The 15,142-nt window shown below is 30.9% G+C and overlaps 1 protein-coding gene and 1 long non-coding RNA gene across 4 annotated transcripts; both read right to left on the minus strand.

The window, feature by feature from the left end:
• Positions 1-1,469: 1,469 nt before the first annotated feature.
• Positions 1,470-9,687, minus strand: LOC143244268 (uncharacterized). Of its 3 annotated transcripts, XR_013024992.1 has the most exons (6): positions 9,595-9,687; positions 8,287-8,406; positions 7,449-7,572; positions 4,603-4,689; positions 2,147-2,338; positions 1,470-1,706 (listed from the first exon to the last, which is right to left on the minus strand). XR_013024992.1 is itself a non-coding variant. In XM_076488620.1 (5 exons), exons 1-5 carry the CDS (start codon positions 9,667-9,669, stop codon positions 2,289-2,291), a joined length of 456 nt encoding a protein of 151 aa, XP_076344735.1. In that variant the 5' UTR covers positions 9,670-9,687; the 3' UTR covers positions 1,470-2,288. The 3 variants fall into 3 exon arrangements, 2 of the variants coding, with proteins under 2 accessions (XP_076344735.1, XP_076344736.1); XM_076488620.1 differs by having other exon boundaries at positions 1,470-2,338; XM_076488621.1 differs by having other exon boundaries at positions 1,470-3,033.
• A 5-nt stretch (positions 9,688-9,692) lies between these two features.
• On the minus strand, positions 9,693-12,839 carry LOC143244269 (uncharacterized). Its single transcript, XR_013024993.1, has 3 exons — positions 12,779-12,839; positions 11,446-11,580; positions 9,693-9,728 (listed from the first exon to the last, which is right to left on the minus strand). It is a non-coding gene; the product is annotated as an uncharacterized LOC143244269 (long non-coding RNA).
• Positions 12,840-15,142: the final 2,303 nt, after the last annotated feature.

A 15,142-nucleotide genomic window follows, 5' to 3' on the forward strand; every position in this document is an offset into this window, starting at 1 on the left:
ATGAAAAGTAGTTAGTAATTAATATTCAGTAATGTGTATATAATAATTATTAGCAATTTGTTAACAGTTAGGCTTAGACTACTAACAAGGACAATGACTGATATAAAAATGGCATAATAAGGTATTTGGGATGACATTTAAGTCCGTATAAATTTTCAGAAATACAGTTTTCAACTTTCAAGTTACAGACTATTTGTTATTCATTTCACTGTTGGTGATATTTCATTGTGTTCAGTAATAGATTACATGTTACAAAACACAGTGTAAAGAACTATTCAAACTGCTAATTTCTTGTTTTACATGTAAAAATAGTTAAGAAATATAAGTAGTAATTAACAGAGATGAAAATGTTTCTAATCTAGACATTTCTGTTGTTGTTTAGCTGGAAGGAAGTTTAATTTATTGTAATGGTTGTGTCTGAAACAATTTGCACCACATATAAAAGACAATTGAAGATAGTGTGTGTGAGTAACTTTGTTGATCAGTTGATGAGCAATTAGTGCATTATTTAGTTATTTGTTTGTTATTGCCAGCCACTTAAGTTCAGTGTTGTAAATACTGAATTTGTGTTAGGAAAACGTATCTTAATATATATACAATACCCAAATAGGACATCAGTGGGCATGCTCTTCCACAGATCTCTTTCCTTTGAAACACAAAGAATTTCTTACATTGATTTATTTCTTTGTTTAGCTAGATTCATAACACTAGTTTATCTACGTCTTCTGTGGTCTCTCTTTCATTAAAACTTTCCAGTTTTGTCTTTTCTTATAATGTGCCCGCGAGAAACTTCAACTGATGTAAAACTATTGAACATTCTGTTGATACTTAAACAATGAAAAAATTAGTGATATGCCTGTTATACATAGTTTAATTGTGATGTGAAGCCTATCGTGAAAATTAATTATGATAACTGTGTAAGTTTAAGTAACAGAAAATTTTTATTATCGTTGAGTAGACTGGATTAGTTCTAAAACTGAATAATTCAGCAGAATAATGGAACCATAACAACAGTACTTGTATTAAATTATGTGTGACTTGTATGTTAACAGAGATCCCTCACACACTTCAGTGCATAAGGTGCTTAAAAAGTTGAGTGGATTTCAAACCCATCAGTGATTTGAAGGTTCAGCCATGTTCTTTGATACACCAATAACTGTATCTTAATATGGGGCAGGTACTGAAGTATGGAATAGAGAAAACAGGAAGAAATTGATGAATAAACTCCCAGAATATCTTTAGCCAATAGTGAAGAAAATATACAGTAACAGTCATTACCTTTTGTCACATCTTACAAAAGTTTGGTACCTAAAATATTTAACTTTAATGATAGGTTTGTGTATCAAAATTGTTCAGAATTAAAATACATTATTATTCTTGTCTAAGAGAGGAAGAAAGAACTCAGACATCTTGTACTTAGGGTAAGGAATTACAACTCATTGATAAAAAAAAACACCTTCGAGCAGTTATTTAAAAAGATGTAAATCTTTATTATTTCCCAAATTACAGTTTGCATAACTTCCTGAAAGAGATAAAACAAAGATTGATACATTGTTAATTATTAAAGTATAATTTACAATGAAAGTGACTGGTAGAACTAAAACTTATTACATTGTTACCAAACAAAATGCTTTGCACACATAATATACATGTAAAGATGATTGCATTTCCTTGTCTGTTGCACCACAAGCCTGCTTTATTTGACCCTGTTCAAGAAAACTACAAATATGAACACACACAAACAAATACACATCAAGTGACAAATAATAGTGTTTTCCAAAATCATTGGTATTAATAATATATAACAACATGAATAAAATGAAAATGGTTTATAAAGGTTTACTTAGTTTGATTGTAAATTAATAAACTTCATCAATGACTAATTTCATTAACACTATTTCTGTTCTAAACATGACTGTGAGGCACTGTAACAACAATTCAATTCATGCTGTTTCAGCTAACACTACATAAATCAAGTGAAAACAATGACATTATGAGGTGATAACCTATCTTGAAGGTTTCAGATTGTGATGACACAGAATAAAACTTTCTCATTATTTAAATATATTTCCATAGTAATAACAATGTTGAACATACACAAAACTCTCTTTAGTCTACTTGAGATAATAGAAAATATTCCACAAACCCTAATTAAACTGTTCTAGTGTAATGTTGGTGTCCCATCTAGGGAGCAGAGTCTTGTGTTGCCTCCAGAGATTTGGGTCTAGTGACTGTGTCTCAGCTATAGCTTCTGATAAAATGCTGGTTTCTCATCTGGAGACTTGCATCTAGTGTTTGTGTCTCATCTGGAGATTTGGGTCTAGTGTTGATATCCCATCTGTAGATTAAGACCTAGTACTGTTGTTTAAGCTGAAGATCAGTGTTGTTCTATCCATTACTTGAGTTTAGCCTTACCATCCTGGGTATGTATTATATATAGACACACTCAAGAAAACAAATATATTGAAGGAAGTGACCAAAGAAAGTTAAACAATATGAAAATGACTTCAAAAATATCCTGATGCAAACCTGTATTTTTATGTATTTGCAATTTCAATTATTTCTTGTAAATTAACAGTAATAAATAAAAAGTTTGTAGAAATCTTTTTAAAAGTCATTTTCTTTTAGTCTAAAACTAACTTAAATAACAATTTTCATCTTTCCAGAAGACTACAACCTTCAAAATAACAGAGTAATATAAATAGTAATTTAGATTTGATATCTTAATAACAATTACCTTCATCACCTACAAATATCCGAGTTGTCACATACTTTTCTATACTGTTAGGGTTACTGGATATAGAAATTAATAATGTTTCACAACAAAGCATGCGTCATTTCTATTATGTGAATCTCAAAAGCAGATTTGTACTACACATATAGTACATTTTTACTACACATATATATTTAAAAAATTCAATTATATTTTCTTTCCACTGATAAGAAATGACTTCAAGCTATGCAGAACAGCAGATGGACAGTCTACCATACTGGCAGATGGATATCTGTGTTGATTTGCTGTCTCTGTTCAGCCTATAGGAAACAATCATATCAGATTCAGTTTTAAATTAACTCTCTAAGTTACAGCTCAAACTACAGTTGTTTCCAACACATATAATGTTTGCACTACTAACTGTTTTTAACTGATATCACGTTTGGATCACAACTGTTTCTAACTGATACCATGTTTAGACCACAACTGTTTCTAACTGATACCATGTTTCGACCACAACTGTCTCTATCTGATATCATGTTTCGACCACAACTGTCTCTATCTGATATCATGTTTGGATCACAACTGTCTCTATCTGATACCATGTGTGGATCACAACTGTCTCTATCTGATACCATGTGTGGATCACAACTGTCTCTATCTGATACCATGTGTGGATCACAACTGTCTCTATCTGATACCATGTGTGGATCACAACTGTCTCTATCTGATATCATGTTTGGATCACAACTGTTTCTCTGCAAATTACTGCCATCTACAATCTTCAGAGTTAAACATTAACCCTTCTTTACTTTACTTCATTTTCAGCTACTTTACAGCTGAAGAGATAGAGTACTTATAAAAAATTCTACCTAACATTGTTGGGTCACAAAGTATATTTGTTTTGGACATTCTTGCAAAGTTACGAAAGGCCTATCTTTTCTAGCCATCGCTAATTTTGAGTACTTAAACAAGAGGTAAAACAGTTAGCTATTCTTAATTCTGAACAATTAGACAAGAGGTAAAACAGCTAGCTATTCATAATTTTGAACAATTAGATAATAGGTAAAACAGCTATCCCATATTTTGAATGATTAGACAAGAGGTAAAACAGTTAGCTATCCCTAATTTTCAACTAATAGACAAGAGGTAAAACAGCTATCCCTAAGTTTGAACAATTAGACAAGAGGTAAAACAGTTAGCTATCCCTAAGTTTGAACAATTAGATAAGAGGTAAAACAGTTAGCTATCCCTAATTTTCAACTAATAGACAAGAGGTAAAACAGCTATCCCTAAGTTTGAACAATTAGACAAGAGGTAAAACAGTTAGCTATCCCTAAGTTTGAACAATTAGATAAGAGGTAAAACAGTTAGCTATCCCTAATTTTCAACTAATAGACAAGAGGTAAAACAGTTAGCTATCCCTTATTTTAAACAAAGTAGAGAAAAAGTAGAACAATTAGCTATCCTTAATTTTCAACAATTAGACAATAGGTAAAACAATTTACTGTCCATAATTTTAAACAAAGTAAAGAAAAAGCAAAACAGTAAGCTATCAACAGCATCCACTAAGATTCTTGGATTACTCCAGATGAATAATGAGATATGAACATCACTCTTATAATACACTCACAACCCTAAACTAAAGAATGCAGTTTTTGCTATAATGTAATGGAAAACATAATCCATCAGATTACAACACACTTACCACTAAGTCAGACTGAGGCCACAAGAAATCTGACAAATAAAAATTTTCTTTAAATCATCACACTATGTTTAAGGCTATTAACAAACAACTGATGTAAATTATTTTCAAAACTTTATGAACATAATCAGGTCATGCACGTCATTAAGACTGGAGTTTTGGCATATTGTTTCAAACAGGTTACCTGAAGTTGTTGTTATTCCTGGATTTGGATTATCTGTAGTTTCTTCTTCATCTGGGTCTTGCTTTAATTGTGGATTCAGAGATTTCTCTACAAATGTAAAATATCCCATGTATTACAAAATAGATGTGTGATAACAATACACAATATTATACATACAAGGTTATTTCACATATGCTATTTGTTGAAAATAAAATACTCTGTTATAAAAAAAGTTGCTGAAACTAAAGTTCTTAAAAAACTACAAAGAATTTACATTATAACATTAATAAACAGACATACGACCTCAAGATCTATTATCACATCACAATAACGTCAATAAATAGATATTGTCTTGTTCTATTATCACATCACAATCATGTCAATAAATGGATATTGTCTTGTTCTATTATCACATCACAATCATGTCAATAAACAGATATTGTCTTGTTCTATTATCACATCACAATAAACAGATACCGTCTTGTTCCATTATCACATCACAATCATGTCAATAAACAGATATTGTCTTGTTCTATTATCACATCACAATCATGTCAATAAACAGATATTGTCTTGTTCTATTATCACATCACAATAAACAGATACCGTCTTGTTCCATTATCACATCACAATAAACAGATACCGTCTTGTTCCATTATCACATCACAATCATGTCAATAAACAGATATTGTCTTGTTCTATTATCACATCACAATCATGTCAATAAACAGATATTGTCTTGTTCTATTATCACATCACAATCATGTCAATAAATAGATATTGTCTTGTTCTATTATCACATCACAATCATGTCAATAAATAGATATTGTCTTGTTCTATTATCACATCACAATAAACAGATACCGTCTTGTTCCATTATCACATCACAATCATGTCAATAAACAGATATTGTCTTGTTCCATTATCACATCACAATCATGTCAATAAACAGATATTGTCTTGTTCTATTATCACATCACAATCATGTCAATAAATAGATATTGTCTTGTTCTATTACCACATCACAATCATGTCAATAAATAGATATTGTCTTGTTCTATTACCACATCACAATCATGTCAATAAATAGATATTGTCTTGTTCTATTACCACATCACAATCATGTCAATAAATAGATATTGTCTTGTTCTATTACCACATCACAATCATGTCAATAAATAGATATTGTCTTGTTCTATTACCACATCACAATCATGTCAATAATCAGATATCATCTTGTGATGTGGTAAAAAAACAAGACAATATCTTATTGATATTATTAGATTCCGATAATAACAAGATGATATCTGTTTATTAACATTCTTGTGATGAGATAACAGAACACATCACAAGAATGTCAATAAACAGATATCGCCTTGTTCTATTATCGGATCACAATAATGTCAACAAACAGATATTGTCTTGTTTTATTATCGCATCACAATAATGTTAATAAACAGATACCGTCTTGTTCTATTATCGCATCACAATAATGTTAATAAACAGATACCGCCTTGTTCTATTATCGCATCACAATAATGTTAATAAACAGATACCGTCTTGTTCTATTATCGCATCACAATAATGTTAATAAACAGATACCGTCTTGTTCTATTATCACAATAATGTTAATAAACAGATACTGTCTTGTTCTATTATCACAATAATGTTAATAAACAGATACCGTCTCGTTCTATTATCACAATAATGTTAATAAACAGATATGGTCTCATTCTATTATCACAATAATGTTAATAAACAGATACCGCCTCATTCTATTATCATAATAATGTTAATAAACAGATATCGCCTTGTTCTATTATCACAATAATGTTAATAAACATATATCGCCTTGTTCTATTATCACAATAATGTTAATAAACAGATAACGTCTTGTTATATTATCACAATAATGTTAATATACAGACATTATCTTGCTATATTATCCCAATAATGTTAATAAACAGACCTCATCTTGTTCTGTTGTCACATCACAATAATGTTAATAAATAGATATCATCTTGTTCTATTATCACATCACAATAATGTTAACAAACACACTTGTAGGTCTATTTTACCATAATAATGTCAACAGATACACATTTAGTTTTATTATATCATAATAATGTCAACAGACACTTCTTCTAGTTCTATTACATCATAATAAAGTAAACAGATACACTTCTTTCAGTTTTATATGTCATAATCATAGCAACAGAAACACTTCTACTTTTATTATATCATAATATTATCAACAGATGCAATTCTTCTAGTTCAATTATATCATAATATTGTCAGGAGACACACTTCCAGTTTTATTAGAACATAATAATATCAAAAGACACACCTCTTCCAGTTCTATTATATTATGAGTTAGAGGTATTGTGGAAGCAGCAGCATAGATAAAACATAAAACTTCTTTAAAATAAGAAAAGTGTGAGACAAAAATCAGTTCAACACATGAACTGAAATATTCAGTTTTTGTTTTTTTTGTATTAGGTTATACTGAAACTTCTTATTAAGACTTTAGCCATGTTCCAAAACTTGAGTCTCCCTGTATCTCTTACATGGGTTTTATTTAATGATAAATGGATGATTTGTCTGTACAAAAATGGACAACTTACATTGTTGGGTTATTGTTAGTTCAAATATTTCACTTACATTATACAGCAGACTTTCATACATCAATTAAATTGGTTTATGGAATTTTATTACCTGAACAATAGTAGCAGTAATAAAACAAAAAAATTATTCTTAAGGAACAGATCTTGTATGACAAACATAAATGCTGTCCAGCAGAAGCAAGAGAAAAAGGCATAATAAGGAAATTACAACATAAATAGTTTATACAATAAATAAAAACTTACTAATTAGTTTTTCCAAGTAGTAAAGCTTGCTCAAAGCTGTATCTGATTTGTATTCTGTAGCTGCCTGGGCAGACTGCAACTGAGAATACTGAACTAACAGGTGGTGAACATTTTCCTGCATGACCTATGGAAACAAAGATTAAAGTTAAGCCTAAATCTAGAATACAAAGTATACTACTGCATATGCATGTTTTAAAGCAAATTGAGTGAGTATTATTTTGTTATATTTTCTGTAGTAGTGAATTTTAATACATAATAAATACCAGTAGCATAAAATATGAATTTTGAGTTATCATTTTGAATTAGAAAATGGTTGACAAGAAAGCATCATTAAGCCTACAATTTATGAGATTTTAACATGCTATTGTTTACAAGCAATAGCATATCAAGCAAACCAGTAGATATTTGACATGTAATTCAGAAAAAAAGTTTATTTTGAAATTGTCGACAGGTAAATAGGTGGAGAAATACAGTGCCACCTGTGATCAATATGAGTTTAGGCTACTAAAATAATAATTTTGTTGTCTCTGTGTTTTAACATTTTGCCAAGTGATGGTTTTATTTAACAAATATGGTCTGCTATGATACACTGCAAAAATAGTAGACAAAGACCCAGTTTAAAAGTTTATATCCTATCTTTAAATTTAAATCATTGAAAAAATGTTCATCTTTAATATTTGTGGTCTAAACGATTAACTACACTCAAATGAAAATCAAACTGAAATTCAGAGTCACTTCAATGTAAATAACTAGATCAATGATTGCTACAATTCTTGTACTAGAACAAGTACTTGAAAAAGTCTTAACACAGTCCAATATGTAGATGTAAAAACAATACCTTCAGTTCATCGTCATAATCTTTCACCAAATTGCTCAAGGTAACATTAAGAAACTGACCCATAGCTGTTTCACCACTGCCATCTTGGATTTTGTATTCCGTGTTTAGTGACCCGTTTAGCTTAAAAGTGAAAAAATAAAATATTGATTAGATTACAGAACACAATTACAATGCCCTAAATCTAGGTAACTATCAAGTGATCTGTTAAAACTTCCCATCATGCAGCATTGTTTTATTTTAAATAATAAAAAAGTGTCATTTTCTCATTAAATGTTACTGATGTAATACTTCAAATCCTTTTGAGACATTGCTTTTGTTTTCTCTGCTCATAAACCCATTCAGTAACCTTTTTCATTGGTTAGTCATCAGTGATTGAGACTATTTCTTTGTGGCAGATATTAGTGCTGATACCAAATGTTTTAAAGTAGCCAGTTAAAAAAAAAAAAAAAGGCTTCAGATACTCGTGTTCTGAAAGAACCTTACTCTTACTTATTGTCCTGCTTAGAATGGTGTACATTTATAAATATAACTTCAAACTAAATACACTGACAACAGATGTCTTAATTTTTAATTGCAATGTCCTAACACATTAGAAGAGTACAAGTACAAATTACTAAATTATCTTTAAAACTCTAAGTAAGTTTAGTGTTAAAACCATGAGAAGTTCTTTATAAACTGTTTTGTTAGACAATGTTTTAATCTTCAAGTTGAGACCTTTACCTGGTCCAATTCCAGATATCATTTATTAAAATATTAACTAAGGAATATCAGATACAGTTTCCATCAATGATACAATATTTTATATTTATTCATCATACAATTAAAAATTTCCCATTTTTTCAGTCCTAATCGAGTTCTTAATTTTTATTAGTTACTTTAACAAATATATCTTGAAACTTTCACATCATCTCTTGCACCAAATTATCATTTGTAATGGCACTGCTACAGTTTGGATTTCACTACCTGTAGAAGGCAGAATACAGATAGCCCATTGTATGACTGTATACTGACGAACACCCAAACCAAACCCTGATTACAACTGTAAAGCAGCTGTCAATGGAATACATTCACTCAATTTTCTCATCAACTTGTAATGTTCCAAATGTCTGGTTAAATACATTTAAAAATACACAATAAGCATGATTTTACTCAATCTTTTATTCATTACGCTTCCTCAATACATGACAAAATATTAAAATGTGTACTTAAATAAACAAACAGATGAAATTAAAACTAAAAACTATTAACTGTGAAAGCTAAGATATAAATAAAAATGTAAATTGAAGAGAAAACAATATCTTTTGTTACCTGATAAATCAGCTCAGAATACAACTTAGCCATATCTTGAGCTTCCTTCAATATTTCTGGCCAAGTGATGTCCATGTTGGTCACAATTCCAGCCATTAGAGCTCACTTAGCTTGTTCTGCAGTTTGTTACTGACCTACACAGATTGAATATGAATTTTGTTCACTGACAACGACAATGTCTTAATTAACTGTTCTTTTAACTGGTGATATAAGATTTTCCTCAAGTAACTTCAGACCATATTGAAAGAAATTAAAGAAGAAAACCATTATGTTTTTTCACAAAAATATCTTAAAACTTTCATTGGTTAACTGTATTAAAAGAAAGTCATAACTAAAAGTGTTTATAACTCTTTCATTTTTCTTTATGGTCAAACTGCTGTTCATAGCAGCATTTAAAAACTTCAAAATATGATATCAAATAATATTCAATATATGCACAGCAGTTTTAATGTTCTTGTCTATTAGCTGTGTACATTTGTGTTTCTGTATGTATTGAAAAGTTACTAAGGTAAATTAGCCAGTCATCTGTACCCTACAACACATCTACTACGTGAAGTAATTAACTGTTGCTGTTATAATGCATCCACAAGTGCACAGAATGTGCACACACATATGAACCTGATTCATCAGCTCCAAAATACAGAGCTTTACAACAGAGCCAACCCACCTACTTACATCTACGATACAACTTCCAACACAGCCAGCCCAGCTACTTATGCGGTACAAACTGCAACACAGCCAACCCACCTACTCGCGTGTACAAACTGCAACACAGCCAGCCCACCAACTTGCATGTACAACTTGCAACACAGCCAGCCCACCTACTTGCATGTACAACTTGCAACACAGCCAGCCCACCTACTTGCATGTACAACTTGCAACACAGCCAGCCCACCTACTTGTGTGTACAAATTACAACACAGCCAACCCACCTACTTACATCTACAGCTGATTAGCAGCTACTGTACCAACTAGATACTGTTTAGCAGTTACTGGACTAGCAACATACTGGTTACCAGCTACCAGTCTAGCTAGATACTGGTTACCAGCTACCGATCTAGCTCGATACTGGTTACCAGCTACTGGTCTAGTTAGATAATGGTTACTAGTTACTGGTTTAGCTGGATATTTGGGACCCAGTGAACAACTACTGACTGGTTATGATATGATAATCACCAGTCAATAATTGTTTTATTTTACCTCCTTTTAGTCTTATCAGCCTGACTAATCTCTGATTAACTGTCACAGAATTCAGTGAAGATTTTTATATCATTTTAAGAATGAACAGTAAATCAGTAAGATTTATATATGGTTTAATTTTCAAAACGTAACTGCCCATCATCATGTATCATTACAATAAATGTATAAAGTATCCACCTGTCTAACTTCAACATAATATTTACCTAGAATTCTGCTAAGATTTCCTATGTTTTTTGTAAATTATACTTAAATTAATCAGTGTATTTTCACTTTCGTGCAGAAATACTGCTGTGTACAAAGTCTGCTGCTTAAGTAATTCTGAAAATTCTTGTTCTATTAGGAACTGAAAACTTGTGCTAAACGATATGTCCACACTTTATTTTACAGGTGCAAACAAATATTTTATAATCAGGCCCAAATGAACAATTTTTCATTAACATTTGGGACTTGGCTCCTAAAAAGCTTAATCCTTGTTGAACATTAGATACAGGTTTTCCTCATTCAAAGAAAATAAAAGTCACAAAAAGTTAAACTCATAATATTAATAATTTAAACAAATTTCATAGAATTTAATTTAACTTATGTTATATCATCGTTAAGTTCTGTAAGAAAGAAATTTGTAATATATTTTTGGTTTATCACCAAACTTACAGAGTTGTCCACCATTTGTTGAAAATCATTTTGGTGTAGTCTCCTTTGTTTTTTCTTGACTTTTAATGTGTTCTTTTTAGTTGCTAAGGTTTGCAGTTGACTGGTGATGTTATAATACAGTTCCATTACTTGAGACTGTAAGTAAGTAGTGATGAGTTACAAACTACAGTTATCTTAAGACAGGGAAAGTGAAAATTACAGTTGTTCTATCATAACAACAGCTTAAGATTGTCTTTTTCAACAAAAAAAACAATAACACAGATCATACCAAAACACAGCAACTTAGAATAAGACATACAATAACACAGACTAAACAGAAACACAGTCACACAGACCAGACGGAAACACAGTCACACAGATCAAGAAAGAAATATAGTAACAGAGACACAGACTAAATATAAACACAATAACACAGACCAAAAAAGAAACACAGTCAACAGACCAAGACAGAAATATAGTAACATAGACCAAGAAAGAAATATAGTAACAGAGACCAAGACAGAAACACAGACTAAACAGAAACACCGACCAAAAAAGAAACACAGTCACACAGACCAAGACAGAAATATAGTAACATAAACCAGACTGAAACATGGCAACACAGACTAAACAGAAACACCGACCAAAAAAGAAACACAGTCACACAGACCAAGACAGAAATATAGTAACATAAACCAGACTGAAACATGGCAACACAGACTAAACAGAAACACAATAACACAGACCAAGAAAGAAATATAGTAACAGAGACCAAGACAGAAACACAGACTAAACAGAAACACCAACCAAAAAAGAAACACAGTCACACAGACCAAGACAGAAATATAGTAACATAGACCAGACTGAAACATGGCAACACAGACCAGACAGAAACACATTCACACAGACCAAGAAAGAAATATAGTAACAGAGACTAAGCAGAAACACAAGATAAATATTGTAGCATATACTAGAGCAAACACACCAACAAAGTATTAACACAACAACACATACTGGACAGAAACACAACACATATCAGATATAAACATAACAACCCAGACATAAGATAAATTTCTATAACACAATGCACAAATTAATTTAAATACAACTAACTAAATGCAGAATCAATCAACGTGTTTACCTCCCAACAGAAACATTCTATATTCATTGTGGTTATCTTTCAAAATGTTTGCAATTTTCCACAGAAAACATTTCATAAAATCTGTGTTTGGCAATATCAAGTTGTATCACTAGTATGGTATAGCTTCATGTACAAACAGGTATGTATCATATAAAGGAATTAGTTTTAAGACAGATTTATGAAAATATCTAATGTTGTATCTCAAATATTTACACTGAGATCTCCTAATCTGCTAGTGGAATTTCCGTTTATTGCTTCTAGAAGAGGGTGTGTGTGCTATTAATCTTCCAGATTATGGGTAACACTGTTTCATTCAAATCTTTCACAGCTTCAGTCACTCTCAACAGTTCCTACACAGAAAGAAATAACCACACTTAACCTGTTGACTGCCAAGTATTTCAACTGCTACAATACAACTCCAATGATTCTTCATTTTATAACTTTTTCACGATACTATTTTGATCGAAAGTGAAACAATTTGTAAGTAGGTCAAATGCATGTATGGTGCTGACATCTGGCGTTGAAGTTAGGTATTATTGAGAACGAATTAACTCGTCCATGGCACTGTGTTACCGATCGGGTTTGTAATGAAGTTATCTCATCTACTGCACTGAACAAGTTAATGAAACTTCTATTAAACAAAATTTATGTATGTATATAATGTAGAAATGGCTGTCATTCTTTTAAAGCTTAAATCTCTAAGAACTGAATATGGTTTAAATAAAACACCTAAAGGAATTTTCTTTAAAACTAGAAAACAAAATGCCCATACTGAATTTTTTTGTTTTTATAACAATAATTTTCTTCATGAATTATTATTATTTCAGATATGATAATTCAATAGGATTTTCTACTTAAATGTACGTAAGTGTGATTGCAACATTCACAGTCATAATACTTTTGGTGTTGCTTAACTGAAATGGGTACCTGTCCTTAGTTTTTTTGAATTACACACAAAACTACACAAGGGCTATCTGTGCTAGTCATCCCTATTTAGCAGTGTAAGACTGGAGGGAAGACAACTAGTCATCACTACCCACCGCCAACTTTTGGCTACTCTTTTGCTAACTAATAGTGGGATTGACTCTCACATTATAATGCCCCTACAGGTGAAAGGGCAAGCATATTTATCCTTGTAGTTTTTTGAATTACAATAAAAACTACACTGGCTATCTGGCAAGTCATTCCTATTTAACAGTGTGGACTGAGGGAAGACAACTAGTCACTACCCACTGCCAACTTTTGGGCTACTCTTTTGCTAACTAATAGTGGGATTGACTCTCAAATTATAATGCCCCCTACAGGAAAGGGGCATATTTGGTGTGATGATTTGAACTCCACAGCCCTCTGATGAAGGTTGAGTGCTTTAACCACTTGGCAATGATGGGCCTGTACCCATCTTAATTGCAACAGGTAGTTGGGATAAAAGATTTAAAACAAATCACTTAGTATTTGATTATATAATAATAAAATGTATAAAACGTGGAACAACTCTGAGTTTTATATTCATTTCTTCCTACTAATATAAAAAATCTATAAAATTTAAAATGTTTCTGCTCAAGATACTAAAAAAGATTATTGTAATAGTACAGAAAATTATCTTTGACTAAAAGACAATTTTATTTTGGTCAGAAAAACATTCTTTGACCATGTGTTGTATTTCAAGTAAACAGTTATTTGATTCATGTCCATTCAACTACATAACATTTATCAGTTAATCTGATTGCAAGTTTTCCCTACAGTCAGTGGGACAACTACAAATGTCTCACTTATATACATATAAAGTAACTGTCTCCCTAATTGTATTCCCTTTATTAGCAATTCTTTAATTTGTCAGACTCCCTTTGATTCATCCCTCATGCACATACACAAATTTTCAGGGTTGGGGATTATTTACTCCATCAGTTTATTAGTTAGTATTATCTCTTTCAAGCTTTTCTTAAACTTCACTTATTAGACACATGTTTGTACAAAAATGAACTAGATATTTTATGTTTATTCTTAATGAGACAGAGCTACTTTTAAATTAGTTATTTAAGACATTGATTAATCTTAATGAGACAGAGCTACTTTAAATTAGTTATTTACAACATTGATTCATCTTAATGAGACAGAGAGCTATTTTAAAATTAAGTTAAGACATTGATTCATCTTAATGAGACAGAGCTACTTTTAAATAGTAATTTATTAGATTGATTCATCTTAATAAGACAGAGCTACTTTAAATTAAGCTAAGACATTGATTCATCTTAATAAGACAGAGCTACTTTAAAATTAGTTAAGACATTGATCTCATCTTTTTAAGACAGAGCTACTTTAAATTAAGTTATTTGACTGTTTTATTCATCTTAATGAGACAGAGCTACTTTAAATTAGTTATTTAAGACATTGATTCATCTTTAATGACAGAGCTACTTTAAATTAGTTAAGACATTGATTCATCTTAATGAGACAGAGCTACTTTAAATTAGTACATTACTGATTCATCTTAATGAGACAGAGCTACTTTAAATTAGTTATTTAAGACATTGATTCATCTTAATGAGACAGAGCTATTTTAAATTAAGCTAAGACATT

Source organism: Tachypleus tridentatus, chromosome 2 (genome assembly GCF_004210375.1).
Source record: "Tachypleus tridentatus isolate NWPU-2018 chromosome 2, ASM421037v1, whole genome shotgun sequence".
Classification (NCBI taxonomy): Eukaryota; Metazoa; Arthropoda; class Merostomata; order Xiphosura; family Limulidae; genus Tachypleus; species Tachypleus tridentatus.

Coding starts and splice junctions, on each gene's coding strand:
- LOC143244268 (XM_076488620.1), bottom strand. CDS start 9,669: ATGGACATCACTTGGCCAGAAATATTGAAGGAAGCTCAAGATATGGCT. Junction 7,573..8,286: donor ATTATGACGATGAACTGAAG/GTATTGTTTTTA, acceptor TTGTTTCCATAG/GTCATGCAGGAAAATGTTCA. Junction 2,339..4,602: donor AGGAATAACAACAACTTCAG/GTAACCTGTTTG, acceptor CTTAATCTACAG/ATGGGATATCAACACTAGAC.